The sequence below is a fragment of the Grammomys surdaster genome, unplaced genomic scaffold, assembly GCF_004785775.1.
Source record: "Grammomys surdaster isolate TR1022 unplaced genomic scaffold, NIH_TR_1.0 66, whole genome shotgun sequence".
Classification (NCBI taxonomy): Eukaryota; Metazoa; Chordata; class Mammalia; order Rodentia; family Muridae; genus Grammomys; species Grammomys surdaster.
The window spans coordinates 6,058,398-6,078,350 of NW_021604568.1; the positions used below are offsets into that span (position 1 = coordinate 6,058,398).

Consider the following 19,953-nt stretch of genomic DNA (forward strand, 5'->3'; position numbering starts at 1 on the left):
GTTTCTCTGTATAGCCTTACCTTTCCTGGAAACTCCTTTGTAGACTAGGCTGGCCTTGAAAGCTGAAATTCACCTGTCTCCACCTTCTTAGCGCTAAGACTAAAGATAAATGCAGCCACCACCAGAACCCAGTGATTATTTTCGTCTGTAAGTGGAAATAATAACACCTACTTCCCATGTATAATTTGAGGAAGAGGCACTGGAACAGCGCACCTATCCTGCTAGGTCCGTAATAGTAGGCGGCTGAGGACTTCTTTCATTTGTGTGTCTCCCCAGCCCTGATTTTGTTTTTAGTTTGAGATAGGGCTTAAAGTGCCCGGATTGACCCTAATTCATTCTGTATTCAGCACAGGCTAGCCTTCTGTGTGGCAAGAATTACAGACTACGCCTTTAACCTCAGCACTCAGGTGGCAGAGATGAGCAGATCTTTGGGAGTTCGAGGCTAGCCTGGTCTACATAGTGAGTTCCAGAAGAGCTAGAGCCACATGAGGAAACCTTGTTTCATAAAACAAAACAACAACAAAAGGAATTTCAGAAAGGCACAATCAGGCATTACTTCCTCTTCTAATTCTTATTACTACCACTACAAAGAGGTCCGGCAGCGTGGGTTGTGGGTTGATGGTCAAGTGCTTGTGTCTAACATCTCCTGCCCTGGCTCCCGATTCCTTACGCCCATAGCTCAAGCTGGACTTGGCACTCGCGGGCTCACAATCCAGCCGTAGGTAGTCCCTGCTAAATTCTCATCTTCTGAAATTAGGATCAGGGAAGGGGAGGGGAGCGTCCCCAAGAGAAACTTGATTTGAGCTGAAATGACAGTTTTCGTGGAGATAAAAGAGGAGATAGTAGATAGTAGATCAGGAATCCAGGAAACCTGGTCCTGTTGGCTGATGCCGGTTTTCTTTTGGGTCCCTAAGGGAAATAGCCCATGACAAACATGGCAGCGACAGCCTCAGGCGCGGTCACCTGCCGGAGCTGCTATCGGGAGAGCGGTGCGGAGCCAATAGCTGGGAAGGGGCGGAGGGAGAGACCGGGAAGCCCGGGGCTGCTAGCGCGCAGGCGCACTGGCTGGCACCTGGCTACCCGCTGCCGCGGAATTAGGCATCGTCTGCCAGGATTGCGGTGAGCTGCTGGCCCGCGGCCCGGGACCTCTCCGGTCCCGGAGGAGCCGGCCGGATCCCGGGGCCGATCTGATTCAGAGGACCAAACCGAGGGTGGGACGGGAATGCGTTTCGGTGTTTGAGTCATTGGGACACTTTGCGCGGTTCCTTGAGGTGCCAGATTATGGATTGGAAAATTCTGGGGTCAGGAGGAACTGGGACCAAGGGGCAAGCGTAGAATCGCCGCAGAAGGGCTCTATTGGGGTAAGGAAGGGGGTTGCACCGTCCAGGTTGCCCCCTGAGGAATCTGAGTTCGTGGACGCAATGGTTCAGGCCGGGATTCACTCATTGACCTGGTGGCTCTTAACCCTAGTGGCACAGTAGAACCACTTGGGAAGCTTAAAAAATGCTGGGCATCACCTCCAGAGATCCCAGTTTTAGTGATCTGAGTGAGGTCCGAGCCTAGGTGTTCTAGACTAGCTACCTCTTCGGGTGATTTTAGTGTGCAAACGAAATGAAAACCACTGCACGTGTTTCTGAGTAGAAAGCTCCTGGGTTGATTCCCAGTTCCTCAGGGACTTAGAAGTAGTCTGCGATTCTGAGGTGAGTCGGCTGACACTTTCGTGCCACCATAAAATCCTGTGAAGAACCGAGAAAAATCCCTCTCGCAATGGGTGAAAGCCCATTTTCCATCCGAGGAGGGGGGGCCTGTTAACTCGGGGGAGAGCAGGGCCCCTCCAGCAGCTCTCCTGGGGCTCCATCGTGCTGTGAAGAGACTGAACAGGGTGTGAAATAGGGCAAACAATCCAGTCAGCTGCTTGCTGAGAAAATGACACGCCTCGTATTTACTTTGTTATTATGACTTGAAATTCCACCTGCTCATTTGATACCCGCACAACAGGCAGGAAACAGATTTGCTTTTTTCCACATGGAAATAAACTCTATGTGGGAATCAACTCTATGGCTACTTGGGGATAAGGTTCAGCCTTGACCCAAGCAAGTATTGTTGCTGGTACCGTGTTACTTAGTTTTTCCCCACTGTGGTCCCTACAGGCTCCCTCCTGAAGGGAGTAGGAACCACCAACCTTCCTCATGATAGTCTTCCTTCCAGGCCCAGCCTGTCACATCTTGGTCTCCTCCCTAAATTGTACTCACCCACCGTCACCAGAGGTGGCTGCACTTGGCCAGTCTTTCCTGTTATTAATCTCCCAGAGTCCTTCGAGAGTCCACTGCTCGGAGAGAGATCTTGAAGTTGCCCGGAGGGCTCCTTGACAGAGAAGTGCTTCTTGTCTCCTACCCTTGGCAGGTGCCTTCTGTCTTGATCAAGTCTTGTTGGAGGCTTATAAAAACCCCTTTTTAGTCTGGCCCTTTTTACTACCTGGGTCACATTCTGTCCCTATTGTTTTCTTAGCTTGGTTCTGCAAGTGTTATAAACGTTACTGCTGGCTTTTACTAACACCCCCCCCACACACACACACACATCTGTGGCCTCCTCCCCTCCCCCCAGCTGTGACCTCACTGCACTTGTTTGCTAGGAGGGACTATAGTGTTCCAGGTTGCTACTGTGTCTCCAAATCCCACAGCCAATCAGAGCCCCTAGTGTGGCCTCTGGGAGTTTGTTTTCCTCTGACTGCCCTTTGTAAGGCAGAGAACACCAACATTGGTCTTTTGGGGGGGACAATGGACTCAGCAGGTGCTAACCGAGCAGGAGCTTGGGGAGGGATCTTCAGTAGGACTGGCTTATCCTTTCTCTTCAGGAGCTTGTGAGAGCTTGTGAGCTGAGGGAAATAAGGAAAGCATTTGTTCTCAGGATACAGAGGGATGGGAAAAGGTAGACAATACCTGGCTGGGAGAACCTGGAGGATTTGAGGACCCTGGCCAAGGCCTTGAGGGAGCAAGATCTGATACAATTGTGGAAGTGAGAGGTGCTGAGGTTTGTAGTCAGGACCTATTTAGAACCTAGGTTCCAGCATCTCATAGCTTGGACTGTGGGCCAGTTATTTGCCTGACTTCCGGGTCTTGCTTGCGTCTGTGAACTGTAGATGGGAATAGTAAATGCGAACCCTGTGAAGGGTTCACAGCCGTGGATGTGGAAGCCAGGCCTGTCCTAAAGGCCTCAGAGCCAGCACAGAGTCACATCCAGGGCCTTTGGATGGAAGTGTGGAGGTGGAAATTAAAACAGAATTTGGAAAATGACACATGGGAAGGTCTGGGATGTGGCACGCAGTGAGAGGCATCCATGTTGAATACTACAATGACAACTTAGCTGGGTGTGGTGCCATACACCTGTAATTCCAGCACTGGGGAGGTAGCAGGGTTGCCACAAGTTTGAGGCCAACTGGCCCCTGTCTACCTAGGGAGTTTCAGGACAGCTAAAGATACATGATGAAATCCTACTACAAACAAACAGACAGACAAACACTTATATATTAGTCAGAGGGGTCCCTAACTGTTTTTAAAAATGTATATTTTGTATATCATGTATGTGTGCCTGTGTACATACATGTTCACGTTTAAGGATCTGGGTGCATGAGCCACAGTGAGTGTGTAGAAGGCAGAGGACAACCTCAGGTGTTGGTCCTGGCCTTCCAGTCTTTTTTTTTTGTTTTTGTTTTTTTCGAGACAGGGTTTCTCTGTGTAGTCCTGGCTGTCCTGGAACTCACTCTGTAGACCAGGCTGGCCTCGAACTTAGAAATCCACCTGCCTCTGCCTCCCAAGTGCTGGGATTAAAGGTGTGCGCCACCACTGCCTGGCTTTATTTTTCATTTTTTAAGACAAGATCTTACTATGTAATACTGACTGGCCTAGAACTTAGTATGTAGACCAGGCTGGTCTTGAACTTTCAAAGATCTGTTGGAATTGTCTACTGAGTGCCTGACCCTAGAACATTTTTTTTTTCCAGATCTATTTAATTTGTAGACGTGATGCCTGAGTGTATCTTATGTGCATCATCTACACACAGGGACCCCTGGGAGTCATAAGACGGCAGTGGACCCCCTGGAACTGCGGTATAGGTAGTTGTGAGCTGTCATGTAGGTGTTGGGAACTAAATGTGGGTCCTATGCAAGAACAATAATGCTCCTAACCACTGAGCCATCCTTCCAGCACCTCACCTTTCATCTTGATATGGGTTCCATGGATCTGGCGCAGGTCTTGGGGCTTGCACGGCAAGTGGTTTTACACTCTAAGCCATATCCCCAACTCCCAGCCAAGTTTTAAAGGTCATGAAACCCAGTAAGAGCTATTGTTTATGGAGAGTCCTGTATGTCCTGGGCCCCGTGCTTGGTGCTTTCTCCTCCTTTTGCATTTGAGCCCCACTTTAAGAAAGTTGGTATTAACCTCTCCACTGGCCCAAGGTCACCAGCATGACTAGTCCCAGGACCAGCCTCCAGCTCTTGTGTGAGGTGAGCTGTGCACAGGAGCGGGGAGCTTGGTTGCAGGTTACAGGATACACAGCTTATGCAATGAGGGCAGTGTGGGCTCCGTGGTATTTCTTGACGAGGCTTCTGTTCTCTTGTGACGTGGGTTGAGAGTAGGATGACAGAGGAGGAAGGCTGTTTGCTACTGGAGTAGGATCAGGAGACACATAGGCTGGAAAGCACCGCCACTCCTCCTCCAGCAAACCTAGTGCTGGCTCACCTGTATGGAGGCCTCTACCTGTGGTCTGTGATAGGGGCTCATCTCTGGAGTTCTTCCTGGGGGATTAGGCTTGCAGGCTTCCTCTCCGGCTCCTCATGTGTCCCAAGTTTTTCCCTCTACTTCTTTTATTTCAGAAAGGGGACCTGGGTCCTAGGATATTCCACTGACCCCGACCCAATCTTTAAGAAAAAGCAGCTGGGCAGTGGTGGCTCATGCCTTTAATCCCAGTACTTGGGAGGCAGAGGCAGGTGGATTTCTGAAGTTCGAGGCCAACCTGGTCTACAGAGAGAATTCCAGGACAGCCAGGGCTACACAGAGAAACCCTGTCTTGAAAAACAACAACCCCCTTCCCCCCCCCCAAAAGAAAAGAAAAAGCTGATTTGGAGAATAGAGTCAGGCAGATTTCTGTGAGTTCCAGGCCATCTTAGTCTAAAGTAACAGGTTGCATAGTGAGATCTGTCTCAAGAAAGAAAAGGCTTTTTTTTATTTAAAGTGAGCCATCTCTCCAGCCCCTCAAGACGCTGGTTTTTAAGCATCTGCCTTGTGCCTAGCATGGTGCTCTGGGTTTCCTGAGTGCTAGTTTAGCGCTTGCTATGTTCTTGTACAGACTGCTTTTATTCCCCGACTTGCAAAGGTACTGTGGGAGAGAGTAGTGATTCGAACTCTTCCCTTTTCTATTTTTTTTTTTTTTTTAAGTTTTTCGAGACAGGGTTTCTCTGTGTAGCCCTGGCTGTCCTGGAACTCACTTGGTAGACCAGGCTGGCCTCGAACTCAGAAATCCGCCTGCCTCTGCCTCCCAAGTGCTGAGATTAAAGGTGTGCGCCACCACTGCCCGGTGAGGTGACTGTCTTAGTTGCTGTCTTTTTGCTGTGCAGAGACACCATGAATAAAACAACACTTATAAAAGAAAGCATTTAACTTGGGCTTGCTTACCATTTTAGATGGTTAATCCATTAGCATCCTGGGCAGGGAGCGTGGTAGCCTGCAGTAGCTGAGAGCTACATCCTGGTCCACAGGTAGAGAGAGAGCATGGGCCTGACATGGGCTTTTGAAATGTCTAAGCTCACCCCCAGTGACACACTGCATCTAACAAGCCACACTTCCTGGTCCTTTTAATCCTTTCAAACAGTTCTACTCCCTGGTTACTGAGCATTCAAGTATATGAGTCTATGGGGACCGTTATTATTCAAACCACCACTGAAGTGGAAACTTAGGGATTCTTTGGAAAGTTACCTGGATGGTGTTTTGCTGGGGCAAACACATAAAGAATGATTTAGCTGAAGCAGACACAGGTAAAAAGATACTCTGCTAAAGCAAGCACATGAAAGGACACGTGATGAAGGATTCTTTGCTAAGGTCACTCCTGTATTGGTCCGCCTTACATTGCCTAGTTGAACTGCGTTTGTCAGGACTCCATAGAGAGAAATTCACCAAAAACCTGGTGGTGTGCTGCAGTTTCTTGCTGCTTCTGCAGACTCGGGCTTTTTGGCAGAGTGATGTCAGCTGAGACAGATGCATGTGCTGAGGCAAGGAGGGCATGTGGAGGACACGTGATGTTCAGAGGGTATAAATAGGACTCAATGGGCAGTGACAGAGGCTGAGCTAGGCTTGCTTATAGAGCTCGCTGTGCAACGCTTGATGGTCTTGTGTCTTCGCTGATCTTTGCTTCACTGAGAGAGGCACAGCTGAGAACTTCTGGTGTTCCTCCTGGTCCCTCCTGTTGACTTGTGCCAAGGCTAGGCCTGGCTGTCTTTGCTATGTAGTGCCACTGCTGCTGATTCATGTTTGCTATCTCAACTCTACTGAACTGGTGTACCCCGTGAAGTGTTTGCAAGTGGAACTGCTGATTTCCAGACATCTCACAGGGGAGCTGCTCCAAAGAACCTTTCTAAGCAGGTCCACTTCCTTGGTATTTTTCCCACTACCTCTGGTGGGTGGTGGGCTACAAGGGAGGTTTGCTTTGTAGTCCAAAAGGTCCTGGAGGCACATTTTTTTTGTGTTCTCTCTCTCTCTCTCTCTCTCTCTCTCTCTCTCTCTCTCTCTCTCTGTGTGTGTGTGTGTGTGTGTGTGTGTGTGTGTGTGTAAGACAGGGTACCACTGTGTAGACCAGGCTGTTATTGAGGTCACAGAGATCTACCTGAGTCTTTTGTAATTAAAGGCATATTTCACCATGCTTGGCCTACCCCATTCAATCTTCTTTTATGGGGGGGGGGGGGTGGAGGGGGCAGGGGAGTTGTTTGTTTGTTTGAAGACAGGATTTCTCTGTGTAGCTCTGGCTGTCCTGGAACTTACTCTGTAGACCAGGCTGGCCTTGAATGCAGGGATCTGCTTGCCTCTGCCTCCTGAGTGCTAGGATCAAAGGCGTGGGACAATAAGCCCACTCAGCCCTCTTTTTATTCTTTCTTTATTTATCTTCTGATTTTTATTTTTTCCCCAGACTAGTCAAGTACAGTAATAAGAAATGACTACTGTTTAAGACAGGGTCTCATGAAGTTGTCCAAGCTGGCTGTGAACTTCAATTTACCTGCTTTAGATTCCTGAGTATCTAGAATTACAGGATTATGCCGGCAGTCTCTGGAGGGTGAGAAGTCTGGACTCTATGCTAGCTCTTGGAATGGCAGGTGCAGACTAGAATGATCCTGTCTGTTCATGGAAAGAACCAGCAAGCACAAAGGCCTCGTCAAAGGACAGGGAGGCTGGGCTGGGAGTGGCCACATTGTAGAGACCTGTAGGCTTGGTGGGGAGGCAGGGAGGCTGGGTCTTGGCAAGGATGGCCCTTGGAGGTTTTGTTCCCTCTGTTGGACTAGGGCAGAGGACAAACAGGATATGACTGGTGGGGAAGTGTGTGTGTAACCTGTGAGCCATGCAGCCTCGGGAAGAAATCAGGCTCTCTGAGAGTCACCCTCAGTGTCATTAGGCTACCCTAACAGATGACACAAACTGATGGCTTAAAGCAACTGAATATTTGCTCATGGCTAGGGGGTAAAAGTCCACAATCAAGGCCTGAACGGAGTCCTGTTTCCACTGGAAGCTCTTGGGAAGAGTTCTTCCTTCTCTGTCTAGCTTTTGGACCTTCACTGGTGACATCGGCACTCCTTGGCTGTGGCTGTGTTACGGCATTTGCCGGCTTCATCCTTGTGGCCATCTTTGCTTGATTTGATGTCTTAGTTTGCGTTACTGTTACTGTTGGTTTTGGGTAACTATTGCTATGATGAAACACTGCCATGTTGACATACCATAGCCAAAAGCAAGTTGGGGAGGAAAGGGTTTCTTGGGCTTACACTTCCACATCCATAATCCATCCCTGAAGGAAGTCAGAACAGGACCTGAAACAGAGAACCTGGAGACAAGAACTGAGGCAAAGCCTGTGAGGGGTACTGCTTACAGACTGGGCAGCCTGGTCTACTTATTGAGCCAGGTTAGCCAAATTACATACTGAGACCTGATCTCAAAACTAAGAGGGAAAAACAGACAAGATGCACTCATACACTGATTCCACATGCACCACCCCAAGGAACTAACTCCCAAGGGCGTGTGTATAGAGGTGCACGTGACAGCCACATGTATAAACAGCAGTCCCACAGAGAGACCTAAGAACAAACACCATGAGAGGGTATAGAAGCTGGGGTGTAGCTCGGTAGTGGAGCCTTAGTCTAGCATCTGCAAGGCCCCGGGTTCTATCCCAGGCAGAGGTGAGAGATGAGAACCTCTGAGTAAGACCCTACTTGGACACAGCATCTGTGTATTTCAAACCAAATTAAGATGGAATCGTGTTGAATTGGCGTGGCCAGACCCATATTAAAATGAAAACTGATTATCAAACATGCTGGCTGGTCTTGTGTCAACTTGACAAAAGCTAGGGTTATCCGAAAGGAGGGAACCTCAACTGAGAAGATGTCTCCATAGGAACTGGCTGTAAGGCATTTTCTTAATTCATTATTGATGGGGGGTGGTGCAGCCAATCGTCGGTGGTACCGTCCCTGGGCTGCTGGCCCTGGATCCTATAAGAAAGCAGGCTAAGCAAGCCCCGAGGAGCCTGGAACTTATTATGTAGACCACACTGGCGTGGGATTCACAGATGGGCCTGGTCTGTTTCCTAAGTGCTGGGATCAAAAGCATACACCACCATAGCCAGTCATATCTTGTTCTTTTGTTGGTTTTGAACAGTGTCTCAATATGTAGCCCTGGCTGTCCTGGGACTTACTATGTAGACCAGGCTGGCCTTGAGCTCCTAGAGATCTATCTGCCTTGGCCTCTTACATGCTGGGTTCAAAGGTGTGTACCACCATGCCAGGTCTTGCATTTTGTTCTTACAGAGTAGACTTCTCGCTGGCTTTTCCCATTTGCCCCAGTGGTGCACAGAAATCCGATTTTGGAGGTCAATTAGAAAGGCTTTAGCATCAGATAAACCTGGATTCAAGAAAGGGAAACATTTATATGATTCGATAAGAAACCAGGGAATATATGAAGTCTGGATTCAAATCAATTGCTTTTTTGCCATGTGACATTGTCTAAGGTCTTCAGCATTTCTAATTTGAGTTGTTCTTTAAGACCATAATAGTGGTTCCTAGGGATTCTGTAAAGATTATAATCATACCAGTGCACATTGATTAAACACCTCTCTCAGTAGGGTTTCATCACACAACCAAGGCCGGCCTAACTGTGCAGCCCAGGCCGACATGGAATTAGTGGTCTTCCTGTCTTGGCCTTCCTAGTGCTGGGATTAGGGTGTGTATCATCATGCCTGGCTCAAAGAGCATTTTCTATGAGCTTTTCCATTTAATCCATCTGGTCTTTCACGTAATGATTCCCTTTGACCTTTTTGAGTAAAAGAAACTAAGGTTAACCATATCGGTGCTGCCTACCCTGTAAGCACACTGTGCCCGAAGCCACCGAGGTCACAGCTAGACCATTTTGGTTGGACAGCTTGCCAAGTATCCAGTTTGAGAAGGTAACCTGGCCCAGTACTTGGCTGCCTGCCTTCTCTTCCCATGGGCCATCTCAGTTTCCCGTAGCATTCCAGAGTATCTCGCTTGGATGTTTCTGCTGTACTTCACTGGTAGTTCACCAGCTTTGTCTTACATGTGAATTCCCTCCCAAAGGAAATGAGTTTAAGAAAAAAAAAATATTTTCAGTGTCAGGGATTAAGTGTAGGAGCTAGACTAGTAGGCAACCACAAGCTACAGGCCCCGGCCTGGAATGAGTTACTCATGGGTTGTTAAAGGTCTCAGAGCTGGATCGAGAGAGTTAGCACAGACGCTTGTTGCTCACTGGCTGCTTCTTCCCCAGAGACAAGAATGGTCGGACTGGTGATGTCTGTGAGCCCTCCTCAGTGCCCCTGGGGCTGAGGCTCCACCAGCAGCCATGGGGCTACACTGGCCCCAAGCCCGGCTGTTGGGCCTGCCCACAGCCGTGGTATATGGCTCCTTGGCTCTCTTCACTTCCATCCTGCATAATGTGTTCCTGCTGTATTACGTGGACACCTTCGTCTCTGTGTATAAGATCAACAAAGTGTCCTTCTGGGTTGGAGAGGTAGGCCAAGCATGGGGAAGCTGGCGTAGGTGGGAGGAGATTGGGCTTCAGGTGTCCAAGCAGACAGAAGGTGCCTGTCCCCAGTGTTATCCCCATGTTAGGCTCTTAGGACAGGCTGTGCTATTTAGCAAGACTCAGCCAGAAAGGCTGATTTTATTTATTTATTTATTTATTTACTTATTTATTTTTATTATTATAATAATATTATTATATTATTTTTATATATGAGTTCATCATAGCACACCAGAAGTTCAGACACACCAGAAGAAGGCATCGGATCCCATTACAGATGGTTGTGAGCTACTGTGTGGTTGTTGGGAATTGAACTCGCAACCTCTGGAAGAGCAATCAGTGCTCTTAACCTCTGAGCCATCTCTCCAGCCCTTAAGGACTCTTCAGGAGGATTCCAGAAGCACTCCTGGCCGGTGCCTTAGCTCTCCGCAGTTTGTATGTTCATATCTAATATACACATATGCATCAGTCAGCTGGATATACTTACCAGCTGCCTTGGGCCGCTGGAGTTCGATGTGTGTACCAGGCAGAGAGGAGTTTTGGCAGAGAGAGGAACATTAACAAAAGCTTGCTGGCAGGAAGAACTGCCATCTTTGGGGAAGGTGCATGGACTGGAGTTGGGGAGCCCTGTACAACCCACCTGCCCATCTCTCTCCTCTTGCAGACTGTGTTTCTCCTCTGGAACAGCTTCAATGACCCCCTCTTCGGCTGGCTCAGTGACCGCCAGTTCCTCAGCTCCCAGCCCCGGTGTGTCTTAGGGAATGGGTACATCACTGCCCTAGTCCAGTTCTGACGATTCCCCAAATGAAGAATTGCTGCTCGTATTTGGGAGTGGAGGAAGGAAGGGATGCCAGTTGTGGTATGGGCATGGCCCAACCAGGGGAAGGGGTTGACCCTAGTGTGACATGGGGGTCTACCCATGGCTGCACATTCCCCCCACCCCCTGCTTCTTAGGCACTCCCTTCCCTTTCCCTGTTTGGGCCCCTTCCTACCCCAACCCTGAGAATCAGTGTCTCATAGCCCTTTGGGTAGGGCAGTGGGGCTAAGCTGTGCTTCTAAAGTCCCAGGTCAGGGGCTGAAGACTTGGGCTGTATCTAGGTGTGCACTCTAGGAAAATTCCTCCATCTGTCTTTTGGGCCCAGCTGGGGTAACTAGGGTCTGCTATGGCTTAAAGGTTACCGTCCTCTCCCTGACAGGTCAGGAGCAGGCCTCTCCTCCAGAGACGTGGTGCTGACCCGGGTCCAGGCTCTGGGCTGGCATGGGCCGCTGCTGGCACTGTCCTTCCTGGCATTCTGGGTGCCCTGGGCCCCTGCTGGCTTACAGTTCTTGCTGTGCCTGTGCCTTTATGATGGCTTCCTGACACTCGTGGACCTCCACCATCATGCCTTGCTGGCGGACCTGGCGCTCTCAGCCCACGACCGCACCCACCTCAACTTTTACTGCTCCCTCTTCAGTGCAGCTGGCTCCATGTCTGTCTTCGCCTCCTACGCCTTTTGGAACAAGGAGGACTTCTCCTCCTTCCGTGCCTTCTGTGTGGTACTAGCTACTGGCTCTGGGCTGGGCTTTCTGGGGGCCACACAATTGTTGAAGCGGCGGATTGAGGCAACCAAAAGGGACAGGGGTTGCCCGGGCCTGGACATGGATGGTGGGTGAGTGTAGCCTCGTCTCTACGATCAGAGCCTGATTTTAACACTCAGTCCTGGCCCACTCTGGTGTAACCCCACATCTTCCCTTCCCCTTTGCTCACAGCGTGTGTGACGAGGAGCCGCTGGTGGGCGGTGAGGAAGCAGGCAGCATCACCTTGGGCCAGTACCTCCGGCAACTGGCGCGCCACCAAAACTTCCTGTGGTTCGTGGGCATGGACCTGGTACAGGTATGGGGAATCTTTTCCTCATCCCTCTTTAAAGGGTGCTTCAAGAGCTGGAAATGTGGGAAGTTAAAAGTTCTAGCACTTTCTGTGTTCCCTACTCCCTTACTCTTACTCCCTCGTGTCATCCCCCCACCCCCATTCCCATGGTGCCTAGAATTGTTGATTCTAGAGCCTGGTATATGTTTAGGAGAGCAGTCTCCCACGAAGCTACACCCCTGCCTCTCACTGTGTGAGCTTAGGCAGGCCTCAGGCTCCAAGACCAGGCCTTCATCCATAAGACTGAAGAAAAAAATTTTTTTTAATTCTTATTTCATGTGTATGGGTGTTTTGCCTGAATGTCTGTTTGTGTACAAGTGTGTGCCTGGTACCCAGGGAGGCTAAAAGGCTATCAGATCCCCCGAGCCATTGAGTTAAGAAGGCTGTGAGCCACCATGTGGGTTCAGAGAATTGAGCCTGGGTCCTCTGGAAGAGCAGCCAGAGCTCTTAACCACTGAGCCACCTCTCCAGCCCCGAAACAATCTTTTTTTTTTTTTTTTTTTTTTTTTTTTATAAAAGGTGTATACAGGTTAGCCAGACTTAAAAATGAATTATTTTTATGTCATAAAAACTTAAAAATTAGCCGGGCAGTGGTGGCGAATGCCTTTAATCCCAGCACTTGGGAGGAAGAGGCAGGCGGATTTCTGAGTTTGAGGCCAGCCTGCTCTACAGAGTGAGTTCCAGGACAGAGAAACCCTGTCTCGAAAAACAAAAACAAATATATATATATATATATGGGTTAATTATAGGTTAAAAGGGATTGTCATTTAGGTTTCTTGGGGCGTATTCCATGTTTGGTGATATGGGACAGTGTGCACTCTTGCTCTGAGGACCAGGGCTGCTGCTCCCCTGCTGGCCTGTGAACTGTCCTGTTCTCTTCCCCTCCCCTCCCCCTCCCCTCCCCCTTGCTAACCTCTCCCCTACGCCTCCCCCTTCTACCCCCTCCCCATCTGTCCTGCAGGTGTTCCATTGTCACTTCAACAGTAACTTCTTCCCCCTCTTCCTGGAGCACTTGCTGTCCGACCACATCTCCCTCTCCACTGGCTCCTTCCTGTTGGGTGAGTATTGTCCAGGGCCAGCGGCTTGCACGTGCTGTCCCCAGGTCTGTTCTCCTTGGGTGGAGGTTAGTGGGCCGCCCTTCAGTCAGGAGTGATGGTGCCCCCCAGAGGCAGTGTGATAAAAGTGCAGTGCCCAGCCACTGCTGTTCTCTGAGTGCAGGTGGCTGTACTTTTTAATATTTCTGAGCCACTCATTTTTTGTTTGTTTGTTTTCTTCTCATTTTTCTTCGAGACAGGGTTTCTCTGTGTAGTTTTGACTGTTGTGGAATTTGCTCTGTAGACCACGCAAGGCCTCAAGCTCACAGAGATCTGCTTACCTCTGCCTCCTGAGGGCTGGGATTAGTGGGCACCGCCGCTGCCCGGCTTTTTTGTTTTTCCCACTACTGTCATTTGTAATGGGAGGGTAATCATAGCACAGTGACCCCTGTATTGACATGTTTCATATCCATGGATTCAGCCAACCATGGGTTCAAAGTATTAAGAGAAAAGTCTGACTCCATTAAGCGTGCATGGTCTTCTTGATTTCCACATGTTTATTTATTGTTTGTGTGGAGACAGTGTGGATGCACGCATGCCATGGTGCACATCTGGAGGTCAGAGGGGAACTTTCAGGAAATGGTTCTTTCCTTCCACCATGTGGGACCCAGGGATCAAACTCAGGTCGGCTGGCTTGGTGGCAAGCCCATTACCTGCTGAGCCTTCTCACTGACCCTAAAGCCTGTTTCTTTCCTGTCCCTGCCCTCTAATTGATATAGTATAACCGCTATTTGCATAGCATTTACATGGTACTGAATACTATAATCAAGACATCACGTAGGCCAGGCTGGATGACACACACCTGTAATCTCAACATTATAGAAACTGAGGCAGAACTGAGGAGAGTTTGATGCCATCCTGGATCTAATCAATGCCCTACTGGGCTGGATTCCTCGGCACCACATAAACACGGCATGGTGGTCCGCATCTGTAATCTATGTACTCGGGAGGTGGGTGTGGTTAGGACCAGACATTCAAGGTCAGCTTGGGTAGGCTACATAGGAAGTTTGAGGCTAGCCTCACATATATGAAACCCTGTGTCAAAAAAAAATTGAAATTCAAATGTTTATTTTAATAAAATAAAAGGGAGAACATAGCAGAGTGGGCTTTTAGTCCCAGCACCTAGAAGAAAGGAGCAGACTGATTTCTGTGAGTTCTGAGGCCAGCCTGGTCTATGTTATGAGTTTCAAGCCAGCCAGGGCTACACACAGAGATCCTGTGTCAAAACAAACAAACAAAAACAAAATAGGCTCAGTGTCATTGCATATCCTTAGTCTCAGCACCAGGAGGCAGAGGAACCGGATCTCTGTGCATTCGAGGATAGCCTGGTCTACAGAGTGAGTTCCAGGATAGGCAGGGCTACACAGAGGAACCCTGTCTCAGACAAACAAACAAACAAACAAACAAACAGACGAGTTTAAGGCCATGTAGAGCTACATGACACTAAATTAAAAAACAAAAGTATCTGGGAGTACGTATATAGACCTTACGCAGGTACAGCGTCATTTTATATCAAGATCTTGAAAATCCATAGACTTTGCTATCCATGAGGGGTACTGGAGTCAATGGCCATGATCCCAAGGGACTACAGTACCTACCCTGAAGGGCTTGTGAAAATGATGGTGTGGAAAGCAGACTGTAGAGATGGCTCAGTGGTTAAGAGCATTGGCTGCTCTTCCAGAAGACCTGGGTTTGGGGTTTGATTTCCATTGACCCACATGGTGGCTCACAGCTGTCTGTGACTCCAGTCCCAGGGGATCCAATGCCCTCTTCTGGCCTCTGCACAGATATACATGCAACCAAAACATGCGTACAATGTGTGTGTGCAATCAAAACATGCATACACGTTTTAAGTGTGTAAAACTTAAAAGATGCTAATAAAATGCAAAACATACAAGTCATCGTCGGCTTACAGTGAATGCACATTGTGATCCTGATTATTAGTGTCAGTTGCCAACCGCTGTTGAGGCTGTGGCATTGCTCCTGAAGAGGGGGGGCCCTCTTCCCTCCCCAGGCATCTCCTATGTTGCACCTCATCTCAACAACCTGTACTTCCTGCCCCTGTGCCGGCGCTGGGGTGTCTATGCAGTGGTGCGGGGGCTCTTCCTGCTCAAGCTGAGCCTTAGCCTCCTCATGCTGTTGGCTGGCCCAGACCACCCTGGCCTGCTTTGCTTCTTCATTGCCAGGTACGCCCTGCCTACCCTTGCCCCCACACCTCTGTGTCCACTTGTTTTACTCTTGCTTCTCTCTCCCTGGGCAGCAACCGTGTCTTCACTGAGGGTACCTGTAAGCTGCTGACCCTGGTGGTCACTGACCTGGTAGATGAGGACCTGGTGTTGAACCATCGGAAACAGGCAGCCTCGGCACTCCTCTTTGGCATGGTTGCCCTGGTGACCAAACCTGGCCAGACCTTTGCCCCACTGCTGGGTACCTGGCTTCTCTGCTTCTACACAGGTGAGGCTCATGGAACATAGCTTACTTGTACCAGCTCTGGGTCTAGTGAGGGGACAGAAGGGCTGTGACTAGGCCTGTGCTGCCCTGGGATGCTAAGCCTTGCTGGCCCGCCCCTCCATTTTCATAAGTGAATTGATTCATTCAACAAATTAGTGTAGACTTGTATAGGCTGGGCCCTATGTGTAAGGGAAGTAATGGTAAGGCATGTGGAATCTTCGCTACCTTGGAGCTTAGATGGGCATTGGTGGTGCATGCCTTTAATCCTAGCACTCAGAGGGCAGAGGCAGACAGGTCTGTGAGTCTGAGGCTGTCCTGGTACAGAGTGAATTCCAGTATAGCCAGGGCTACACAGAAAAATCCTGTCTTAAAGAAATTGTTTTTACTGGGCGGTGGTGGCGCATGCCTTTAATCCCAGCACTTGGGAGGCAGAGACTGACGGATTTCTGAGTTCGAGGCCAGCCTGGTCTACAGAGTGAGTTCCAGGACAGCCAGGGCTACACAGAGAAACCCTGTCTTGAAAAACCAAAAAAAAAAAAAAAAAAAAATTTTTAGACTGGGAGAGAGATGGACAGGGTAGCATATGGACTGGCTTTTCAGTGTTTCAGGAAGCTGTTTGGAGAGTTAGAGGCTGGGATGAGACATGGTCTGATGTTTGGAAGAAGTCTGCTTTGATTGCCTGAGTAGTACGCACAGATCAGCGTGTTCAGTAGCTTAGAGACGTAAGGATGCTGTGGTAGGTTGGACTAGGGAGGAGGCAGGTGCATTGGGAACTGAGGTGACACGTGAGGATGGGTGTTGGGGAGTGACAGCTGAGGACCGAGAGGCATGAGATATGGTGGTGTCTCTCTAGAGAAAGGAAGGACGTGAGAAGGGGTTCGAGGTCTGCAGAGTAAGTTCCAGGTCAGCCAGGGCTACACAGAGAAACCCTGTCTCAAAAAGCAAACCAGGCTGGAGAGATGGCTCAGTGGTTAAGAGCCCTGGCTGTTCTTCCAGAGGTCCTGGGTTCAATTCCCAGAGCCCACATGGTGGCTCACAACCGTTGGTAACTCCAGTTCCAGGGGATATGACACCCTCACACCTATGAACATAATTAAATGATTAAAGAAAAAAAAAGCAAAGCAAACAAACAGAAAATGGGATGTGGTGGGAGTTGGCAAGATGGATGAGACCCTTAATCCTAACACCTAGGAGACAGAGGCAGGAGGATAAGGAGGTCAAGGTTACCTTCAGCTACAAATTGACCGAGAACAACCTGGGGTGCATGATACTGTCTCAGTAAACAAATGTGTGCTGGATGCAGCTCAGCTGCAGGAGCGCTTGCCAAGCGTGTACGAAGGCTTGAGTGTGACTCTGAACCACACAGCTAGCTGTGTTGACACACACCTGCAGTCCCAGCACTCAGGAAGTGCAGGCAGGCAGAAGTTTGACGTCATCCTCGAGTACATAGGAGTTTAGAGCTAGTGTGGACTATATACCCTGATGATGATGAGGATGATGATGATGAGGAGGAGGAGGAGGAAGAGGAGGAGGAAGAGGAGGAGGGGGAAAAGAAGAAGAGGAAGCAGCAACAGTAGCAGCAGCCAGATACAGTGGCATATGCCTTTAATTCCAGAACTTGGGAGGCAGAGTCAGGAAGTGAATTCTGTGACTTTGAGGCCAATTTGGTCTACATAGTGAGTTGCAGGACAGCCAAGATTACTAGAGAGACCCTGTTTCAAAAAATTTTTTAGAATAAAATGTAGATGATAGGTTTGTGGTTAGGAATTGTTGTATATCCCTATAATCCCAACCACTCATTAAGACTGAGGCAGACTACAAGAGTGAAGCCAGCCAACAGTGACAGTTAAAAAGACATGTTTTGTTTGCTTTTTGTATTTTGAGACAGGGCTTCTCGATATAGACCTGGCTGTCCTGGAACTCACTCTGTAGACCAGGCTGGCCTCGAACTCAGAGATCTGCCTGCCTCTGCCTCCTGAGTGCTGGGGTTAAAAGTGTGCACCACCATACCTGGCCTGTCTTAAACTTGTAGTTGTGGTTTAGGACACTTGTAATGTTTCAGATTCCATTCTGTGGGCTTTGGAGGGCTAACGGGGCTGACCATGCTTCTTCTGTATGCTCTTGCCCTAGGTCATGACCTTTTTCAGCAGCCCCCAATGACTTCTGTGGGGAGCGTTCGGCCATGGCCCGAGCCGCCAGCCCCCGCCCCCGCGCAGGCTCCCACACTCCGCCAGGGTTGCTTCTACCTGCTGGTCCTTGTTCCCATCACCTGTGCACTGCTGCAGCTCTTCACCTGGTCCCAGTTCACGCTGCATGGGAGACGCCTACGTGTGGTCAAGGCCCAGCGTCAGAACCTGGCCCAGATCCATACGCTGAACATTAAGATAGTGTGAGAGGTCTGGCAGAGCCACTGTGCTGAGATCATTGCCCTAGCCCCAGAAGCAACCTCTCTTGCCAGCTAGCATCCTGCTTCCTCACCAGTCCAGAGAACAGATGGTGTCCGGGAGCTCCTGGGGCCAAACCAGGAGCATCACCAAGGTCTGCCCTTCTTTAGTCATGTGACTCAGCTTGTGCAAGGGCTGGGCTGTATGTGCTCAGGGACCTGCGACTCCTGTGGGGCAGGAAGAAAAGGAGGACCAGAAAGGGTAGGGCTGAGTGTGGTGTCCAGGGGCTGCCTGGGACCTGTAGCTGGGGCTGGCCACTCGGTGGGCTTAGGAGCTTCTGATGCTGTGACTACCCCTTTTGCCCACTCAGGTGAAGCTGACTGAAAGTGCCACTTGCCTCTCCTTCTAGTAGTTTCTCTCAGAGGGTTCTCTGCTTCAGCTGTGCTTGAAGTGGCATGCCCTCTCTGCTATAGCCCGCCCCCCACCCCACCCCCAAGCTCAGCCTCTAAACGCTAAAGAGGTTCATCTCATTACAAATCAAGTAAAGCCAGTCATTCCGATTCTTTGAGTCTGTGCCTTGTGTAGGAGGCAGGCAGACAAGGTTGTTGGGGGCTGGGAACAGGAAAAGCTCCCCAAGGTAATTTTCCTAGAGATACTAGGATAAAATTGCAAGTTGTAAGCTGAACTTGGTGATTTGTGCCTATAATCCCAACATCTGGAAGGCTGAGGCAGGATTGCCCTAAGTTCAAAGCTAGCCTAAAAAACAACCAATGGACCAAACAAAAAACGACTGATGTCACCAACAAATGAATCCAGCAGACTGCTGGGCGATCAGGCCTGGAATCTGTTCCCTCAGCACACTTCCCACACACCATTGCAAAACAGTCGTCAAAAAGGAGCCTCTGCTAGGGTAGGGAGGGACTCTAAGCCCGGAAATCACCTGAGAGCTTCCAAAACACCAATGCCTGAGTCTTTGCCAAGATTCTGGTTGAATGGGTCTGAAAAGGGTGTAGTCTTTATATGGTGAAAGTCTCCATGTGGGTTCTGAGGGTCTGCACAGGGGACCAGACTTTCTAGGGCATATGGCCCAGCCAATGAGCAGTGGTTCTCTCCAAGTTACTTTTTGTGGTTCTGAAAGTCTTTATGAAATGAATCATAAAACACCCATATTTTATAGTTATTGGGGGAGTGTAAACATTTATTAGGTATCTGGCAACTTCCTTTTAGATAAAGGAATTTATTTTTGTTTTTTTTGAGACAAGGTTTCTTCTTAATGTAGCCCTGGCTATTCTGAAACTTACTCTGTAGACCAGACTGGCCTCAAACTCAAGAGATCCATCTGCTTCTGCATCCTGAGTGCTGGGATAAAAGGCGTGTGCCACTACACCCAGACCCCTTAACTTAAAGAGGAATTCCGTATTACATTTACCGTATATGTATGTGGAGTGGAAGTCAAAGGTCAGCTTCTGCATGGAGTCAGTTCTATGTGGGTCCTGAGAGTCAAACATGAACAGAATTGTTGGCACCTACCCTCAAATCTGCAGTCACCTCAATGGATCAAGCTCTTCATCTTCCATCTTCAGTTTGTGGGTGGGTGAAGAGGACTGAGGGTAGAAAGGGCCGCATGTGTGCTAGGCAAGTGTTCTGCTACTGAACTGTAAACCCCAGCTCTCTTCAGTGTGAGACAGGATTTCATTACATTGTGGAGACTGGCTCAGAACTCACTGTGTAAACCACACAGTTCTTAAACATGTGAGTCTCCTGAGTAGCTAGGATTACAGGCCTGGTTCAAATGTCTTATACAAATGAGTTTTTAGAACTTCTGTGGTAGTGCACAA

At 49.2% G+C, this 19,953-nt stretch overlaps 1 protein-coding gene across 1 annotated transcript; it reads left to right on the forward strand.

The window, feature by feature from the left end:
• Positions 1 to 1,016: 1,016 nt before the first annotated feature.
• Mfsd13a (major facilitator superfamily domain containing 13A) lies at positions 1,017 to 18,675 on the forward strand. Its single transcript, XM_028774949.1, has 9 exons — positions 1,017 to 1,119; positions 10,026 to 10,268; positions 10,945 to 11,027; positions 11,477 to 11,929; positions 12,030 to 12,153; positions 13,148 to 13,244; positions 15,295 to 15,466; positions 15,541 to 15,734; positions 17,862 to 18,675. The coding sequence occupies exons 2-9, from the start codon at positions 10,101 to 10,103 to the stop codon at positions 18,122 to 18,124; spliced, it is 1,554 nt and encodes a 517-aa protein (XP_028630782.1). The 5' UTR covers positions 1,017 to 1,119; positions 10,026 to 10,100; the 3' UTR covers positions 18,125 to 18,675.
• Positions 18,676 to 19,953: the final 1,278 nt, after the last annotated feature.

Bases quoted from the DNA above. Each gene is read 5' to 3' on its own strand.
- Mfsd13a (XM_028774949.1), top strand. From the start codon at position 10,101: ATGGGGCTACACTGGCCCCAAGCCCGGCTGTTGGGCCTGCCCACAGCC. The intron at 15,467-15,540 runs GTACGCCCTGCC...CTCCCTGGGCAG, and splicing joins CTTTGCTTCTTCATTGCCAG to CAACCGTGTCTTCACTGAGG. The intron at 15,735-17,861 runs GTGAGGCTCATG...CTCTTGCCCTAG, and splicing joins GCTTCTCTGCTTCTACACAG to GTCATGACCTTTTTCAGCAG.